At 39.4% G+C, this 7,500-nt stretch overlaps 1 protein-coding gene across 1 annotated transcript in view; it reads left to right on the top strand.

The window, feature by feature from the left end:
* The window catches only part of LOC137969354 (low-density lipoprotein receptor-related protein 6-like), a 50,787-nt gene that overhangs the window by 28,964 nt on the left and 14,323 nt on the right, over positions 1-7,500 (top strand). The window contains exons 6-13 of the mRNA XM_068815561.1: positions 357-552; positions 758-1,155; positions 2,722-2,844; positions 3,094-3,478; positions 4,089-4,468; positions 5,676-5,804; positions 6,178-6,580; positions 7,208-7,392. Of these exons, the coding sequence (XP_068671662.1) occupies positions 357-552; positions 758-1,155; positions 2,722-2,844; positions 3,094-3,478; positions 4,089-4,468; positions 5,676-5,804; positions 6,178-6,580; positions 7,208-7,392 (2,199 nt within the window). The remainder of the gene's footprint in view (positions 1-356; positions 553-757; positions 1,156-2,721; positions 2,845-3,093; positions 3,479-4,088; positions 4,469-5,675; positions 5,805-6,177; positions 6,581-7,207; positions 7,393-7,500) is intronic.

Genomic DNA, 7,500 nt, shown 5'->3' with positions numbered 1-7,500 from the left:
GAAAATTTGCATTTAGTAACCATTTGCAAGAAATTCATTTGTAACGGAGCTCCGTCTTCGGGCCTGACAACTCTTTTACTATCGCACTTAACCATACGGTTGGGGACTTTCGACTTTAAACTTCGGACCACGGAATTGAACTGAATGTTGACCAAGATATTGTAACTAAAAAATCACTGAATTACTGCAATCGGCTGAAACTCCTGCGAACAAAGTGTAGGCTACCCGTAGCCTCTTGTTCCTTCTGAATGCAAAGTGTACCACCCAAAGGTCTAAATTGTAAAGTAAAGAAAACACCTAAAAAGAAGTTCCTTTTACTTTTTACTTTTTAAAACAAATTGTTTTCTTGGTTTCAGATGTACAGGTTGTTGTAGCTTCACAAATCGAAGATCCTTATGGAATTGCTGTTGATTGGTTGGCGCGCAATTTGTACTGGACTGACCCTAGTACTAACCGGATTGAAGTCAGTCGATTAAATGGAACAGCAAGAAAAGTTCTCATCAGCAAAAATTTGGATACACCCATTGCGATTGCTTTGGATCCATCTCATGGGTAAGCATTTGATTACAGATAGTGTTGTGATGTTTTTGAGAGGGAAACAAGACAAAAGGCAAAAAGTAAGGCATTTGTAGCCAAAAAATAAGTGCCTGATCTCCATTTGAATACTACCGGCAATAGATAATGGTTTTGGTTGGTACAGCAAATGCACAAATTGTCCAATCAACTGAAGAGCGTGTTTGATTTTTCTTTGTGTCAGCTACATGTATTGGATTGCATCGGGAAAGAAACCTAAGATTGAAAGAGCAGAACTTGATGGGAGCCATCGCATTACCTTGGTGAACAGCTCCATAGAATTGCCTGTGGGGATTTCCATTGATATCCATGAACAGACGATTTATTGGACAGATGCTAAATACAACACAATTAATGTTATGAATATGGATGCGAGCAATCGAAAATCAGTGCCGAATACAAGTTCTTCATCCGTAAATTTTACATTCATAACTTCTAATGGCGATAACCTATATTGGACAGACAATTCAAAAGAGCTCATAGAGAGTGTCAATAAACTCACTGGAAAGAACAGAAAAATCATCATTAAAAACCTGAAGGATATAAGGGGATTAAAAGCAGTTAACCTCAGCCTTGATCTTGGTGAGTTCGCTTGATTTTCTTTAGTTACACGTATCCCAACAGGGTAATAACAATTGTTCCATTAGCATCGCTTGTTGGATATGGAACTGGTTGGTAACCAGTCGTGGGCTATTTGCCATCTTTCATACATTATATAGAATAACTCAACAGAATATCGCGCTTCTGATTGGTTAATGACGAATGCATAAATAGGTTATAGGGTGCAATACGGAAGTTGCTATGGAAACAAAGCGATGGAGTGATTTTGTTGAGTATGTAATAAATAAAAAATCTTATGAACTTGCTCGCGCATTTCGTGATTTATGGTCACTCGTGATGTTTTGAAACTTGTGCCCATAAATCCCGAAATGCACTTGGGTTCATACAATAGAAAACGCAATATCCGAGGTCGAAAATTTAATCAGGAATTACTGGCTGGGGCTCAATTATACAGATAGTTAGATGCAACCTAACTTTCACAACATAAGATGGACAAATTCCATAATGGATTTATTCCGATAGAGCTCTACGAACGTCAATTTGCATTTTAAAGAGCTGGCAGTTACAATTCTGTGGCTCGGTGTGACACTTACCGTCAAATATTTTCCGTGAGTGGTCCATCAACCTCATTCTTAGATGCGATGTGGAGTTTTCTGGAAAAAAGCCGAGGCGCTGTTTTGTCGGCTAGTTTCCTCGCAGGCTTTAGGTCGGGAAACATGCTGCTTCTGAAGACGCAATCTTATAGTTTAAAATCGTACGGTTTCAGGGCATTTTCCGTGTGTGCCACTCAGCTTTGGAATGCCCTTCCACAGGAGCTAAGGGTGTGCGATTCTGTAGGTAGTTTTAAGAAATCCCTGAGGGGCTTTTCTTTTCCAAAAGGCTTATTGTTGAGTAAACCTATACTAACTATGAAGGTATGTCAGAGATTGGTCACAATTTTTTGTGAGATTTTATTAAGTTATATTATATTTTGTAAGCCAATTTTCAATTTTTTTCATCGATGTGAAGCGCTTGTGGACTCTTGAGGAATAAGTTTGCTTACGAGCCAAGTGGCTCATTAGGCCGGAGCGTATCCCGGTTTCTGTAGCATGAAGCGACTAGGAGTATTTCTACTCCCCCCTGGATGGGATGCCAGTCCATCGCAGGGTTACCCCCGGCATTTTCGCCGGTACCCATTTATACACCTGGGTGGAGAGAGGCACCGTGAGAGTAAAGGAATAAGCACTATATAAATTAATTGTTGTATTATTGTTATTACTGTTAGTTAGAATTATGTTACTGGAATAAATAATAACTATTAGTAAGAATTATAATTATGTGATGTGATCCCTTTCCCCAACAGGCTGGACTTTTGGTACAACCCACAACGTTCTTAATCTCCTTTTGACATTTCATGATATCGTTGAGTTTCAAAGACTAACATCGGTTTTTTTGCATTAGTAAACACCCGATACAATTTGCAGAAGTCAATTTTTGGATCTTGAACTTTAAGTTGTAATATTATAAGACCGGGCACTTAAAAAAACCAGGACATCTCAGGAATCTGCTTCTCTGAGGTAATAAAATGATGAAAATGTTCCTTTATAGGTTCGAACCCCTGTCAGCAAGATAATGGAGGATGCAGTCACTTGTGTCTGTACAGTCCAACAGGAGTCAATTGCAAGTGTCCCGATGGAATGGAAATGCTTGCGGACAAGAAGAGTTGTGTTTGTAAGTTATTATCATAGTTATTTTTTCCTTGAATCTGGAGACCACATTCTGTGGGTGACAAGTGCAGTGGATGTGTGGGGATTGTACTTCTTGGTCTGCAGTTTGGATAAAGGTGCAAGCAACACTCTCGCTTTTTAATACGATACTATTGGTTTTTTTTCTGGAATCAAGCTTATAAAATCGCCGGCCTCTGCACAATAAAAGTTGATTGAAGTGCTGCCTTTTTAACCAGTGCTTTATATTTGCCAGGGGCATTTCTGTATTTTTCCAGCAAAGAAGACATTAGCAAAATCTCTTTGGATACCAACAATGGAGCAGTGATTCCTTTGGTGAGTGTGAAAGATGCGCGTGCATTGGACTTCAACGTTCAGGAGATGCAAGTTTACTGGACGGATGGGGGCCAAAAGACGATAAGCAGAGCCTTCCTTAATGGCAGCCACATAGAACCGATAATTGAAGTAGACTTGTCATTTCCGGATGGTCTGGCTGTGGACTGGATAGCTAAGAACCTGTATTGGACGGACAAAAGAAATGACCGAATAGAAGTGTCCCGGTTGGATGGGCAACACAGAAAAATGTTGATTTGGAAGGATGTATGGGAACCACATGAACTGGTGCTTGATCCGGTCTCAGGGTAAAATTCTGCTTTTCAAATTAAACCGATAGAAACAAGGAACGATTGGTAGCCGACGTTCTGGTTAAGGAACCTTTTTCTACTCCAATGCATGTTATCTTCCACATTAGCATATCCATAAACGTATAATTTGTATGTTAACTTGCCAGGGGAAGGCGTCTGTTCAATTACAGCCATGCCACTTCTGTTTCATGTAACAGAGACCCCTTGCGGTTCCGTGCTGGAAATTAAGTGAACGATCGGGCAAGCTGAAACTGTAAAATTCCGCGCGATCGAAACCATTACCAGTACGGAAAAATTGCTTGTTTTGGTTTTGACATGTTATGGTTGCCCTATTGGTATTCAAATTATGGGGCAAGCACAACACCTCACTGTTATTTGAAATGGAGGGTCCTTGGAAATTTGAAGATGGGCATTTTTTTCTAACACGAATACTTTTTCAGAAAAAAACTTTCAAACCATTTTGATTACGGTTTAAATTTCTTCTTGCGCAAGAGTGGAGATTTAAAAATGGTCAATTGCACCTGACTGTCTTCACAGGATTCGATTTTTCCCACACTTGGACTAAAATATAAAACGCTTTTGATGGTTAACGTGCACTTTTTTGTAGACATATGTACTGGGTGAACGGTGGAAGAAATTCAACCATAGAAATAGCTGACTTAGATGGATCAAACAGACGCACTTTATTCACCAACCTAATTTCTCCTGCTGGTTTAACAATCGACTCTTCGACCAGATTAATCTTCTGGGCCGATCAAGAAAGGAGGTTGATTGAGTGTGCAAACTTAAATGGAACAAATCGGCGAACAGTCGTGTCAGGGCTGCCAAAGACATTTGCATTGACACAGTTCGAGGATTATATTTATTACGCTGACTTGTCAACAATTTACCGAGTTGACAAAACGAATGGATTGGGTCAGACGCGAATTGAGAGCAATATTGACAATATTATGGACATCCTTGTATTTCACAGGAGCAGACAAGAAGGTATGCAAATAATTTTGTACATAAATATTTAATTTTGTCCATCCGCAGTATCCCATATGGCTAGTTTTCACTGAATCCCAGTCATCCAACGACGTGCGCACTCATGAAATAATTTTTAAGTATTTGTAATTAAAAGCATGCCAATTATAAAGAGCTCAGAGTTTGAAGCAGATTTGGTACCAGAATTGTGTGAGATGGTCAAAAACCGCTGGTTTTCGATAAGATTCAATACAATACTTTTTGTTGTGACACTGGGTATTTAGGATTTAGCGAAAATATTTACATGGTAGCACTGTTGGCGTAGTAGTGAGAGTACTCGCCTCCCACCAATGTGGCACAGGTTCGATTCTCGGCCTGACGCCATAAGACTGAGTGGGTTGAATTTGTGTTGGCTCTCTAGTCTACTTAGAGGGTTCTACTCCGGGTTCTCTGGTCTTGCTCCTTGAGAAAAAACCAGCATACAGCAGCTGATTCCAGCTGGCTGTAAACTGCGCTCTAAGGTCATAAACCACTTTCATAAATGGCGACCACTTTTACATTCTTTTGTCTTTATGTTAATTAGACCTACGGCTCTCCTTTCGAAATAGAAATTCTTTTCAAATTTGCTCGTCGTAGCGAGGCAAGTAAGGCTTATTAGCATTAAAGCAAAAGAATATTTTATTTATCCGCCATTATGAAAGAGGTCTATACATGGCTGTAACATGATAGCGACTGCCAGAGGCGCAAAAGTATGCCTTCTGTTCGACTTTGTTGAGCTGCGTCGTTGCAGTACTTTGCGACGACGACTAGCGAGACATTATAGCCAGTTGTTAATTGCCTATACGTAGAGAGATTTACAACTGTATTCGAAGACAAATAAAGTTTCCGTTATTATTATTATTATTATTATTATTATTATTATTATTATTACTATTATTACTATTATTATTATTATTATTATTATTATTATGATTATTACTTGTTGTTCGTCATTGCGAGCAGAATTTTTTAGGCATTTATAAGAATTGCCGATTTGTTGCCTTGCTTATTAATTGTTCTAGCCAATTCCTGAAAGAAACCCTCGATAAGAACAGTGTATGTGCGTTTTAGCTCTTAATACTACATGCACTCTTGCGTAGTGCTGCAAGGGACGTCTTTACCATTATGCTACTGTAGGTTCCCATGGGTTCTCAACGTTTTTCTTGTAACACCTTTCCTCATGTTTCAGGCTGGAATCCTTGCGCCGCCGACAACAATGGATGTAGCCATCTTTGCTTCGCCAAACCTGATAGCACAAGCGTGTGTTCCTGTCCCACTCACTATGAGTTATCAGATTCAAACAGCCAAACTTGCAAAGGTAAATAAAGGTTTTAAAGGAACTTGAGGGTATTCGTGCCTATCGTTTTAGCAAATCGCCGGAAGTTATAACTTTAGAAAACCACACAGAAGCGGACAAGTATATTAAAAGGGTGTGCTTGGCTTCGTTTTTTCCTCTCATTATTCTTAATTTCCGAAGTTTGTAGGACAGGACAATTTTGTTTGTTTTATCCCGTGGTTCGTTGTGTGTAAGTTATTTCCCTGGCATTTGATTTACGTGGGGTGCATCACGGTTTGTTATTTCGATTACTTCGTTATTCTAAGCTTCGGTATGTCAATCTTTGCTCTACCAGTCTATTACAGGGTTACTGAAACTGTGCCTTACGTATGTTAATTATTGTTCTCTTTTTCAGCTCCAAGTGTCTTTATGTTGTTCAGCACCAAAACCACCATTCATCGAATCTTGATTGACTCTGATGACAATCTCGAGGTGGTTTTGCCTGTGCGAGATTTAGAAGATATCCTTTCCATCGATTATGACATCAAAAGCCACTTAGTTTTCTGGATCGATGGCGGAATCACCAAATCAATCAAATGCGCTTATCAAAATGGAACCAATGTCAAGACCCTCAAGATAAACAGCGGTGCATCGCCGTTTGATCTCGCCATCGACCCCTACGGACAGCAGCTCTATTGGACAGACAGTGTCTTAAATAGCATCAACGTTTACAGTTTGAGGCACAAAACTAATATGGGTGCGGTTTTCAAGAAGGATGATGTGTATCCACGTTCCATAGTGCTTTATCCTGAGAAGGGGTAAGTCTCGCGCCATGCACGGGTACAATTGTTAAGAGAGCACTAAAATAAAAAGCGGCAGTTTATACCAACAGTTTGAGTATTTTTAAAAGTACCTTGGCTGGTCAGGTTTATGCCAGATAGGTAGGGCGTAAACGAGCATAATGAAAACGAAAAGGAATAGAAAGAAGTTCAGAAGAGCATAGTCGCCGAGCTGTAACATTTATCGCAGAAGATTAATCCTTGTGTTTTCTTCGAGGCAACTGCTTGTCATAAGACTGTGAAAATCGTCTTGCTGTATTTTATTTATCTTTTCATAATTTTCGCTCGTTAACTGTAGTTAACAGGCAAGGATTGGGATGTTGTTTTTGGTTAATATCGAATAGCCGTTTTCCGGAAACGCGAATTAAGTTTAATTTCTGTCCGTTTTTAAGTTTGTCCCTGGGTAACTTGGTGGATGAAAGATCTCATTTTTTTACAAACAAGTCCTGAGAGCGATTTTGATTTGATATGCGTTGATTTGCTGATTTCAGTCTACAGTGTCTCCAATTAGTGCTCCAGCGCTAGAAGACTGGACACTTCAATAAAGGAGTAAAAATTGTATCTTGGTGCCATCACTAAATGTAATACCTACTTTACACATTGCAGGGATATGTATTTCACGGATGTGAATCCCCAAAAGAAATCGATTATGCGCGCAACGATGGGAGGTGCATATGAAACGGTGCTTTTCAGTGCCGATTTCCCTGGCGATCTGGCTGTGGATAAACAAGAACAAAAACTATTTTGGACAGACGCTGGACTAAAGAAAATTGAGTTTGGTAATCTTACTGGTATGTTTAACGATTGCCATTGAAATCCTGTTTAAAAATAATTATAAAACGAAAGTTAGGCAATAGAGAAAGAAGGGGATGTGCGAATGTTACAAAAGTTATTTGTCG

This window comes from Montipora foliosa, chromosome 9, assembly GCF_036669935.1.
Source record: "Montipora foliosa isolate CH-2021 chromosome 9, ASM3666993v2, whole genome shotgun sequence".
Lineage (NCBI taxonomy): Eukaryota > Metazoa > Cnidaria > Anthozoa > Scleractinia > Acroporidae > Montipora > Montipora foliosa.
The sequence above is the reverse complement of the archived record's forward strand: the minus strand, read 5'-3'. Positions and strand labels throughout refer to the sequence as shown.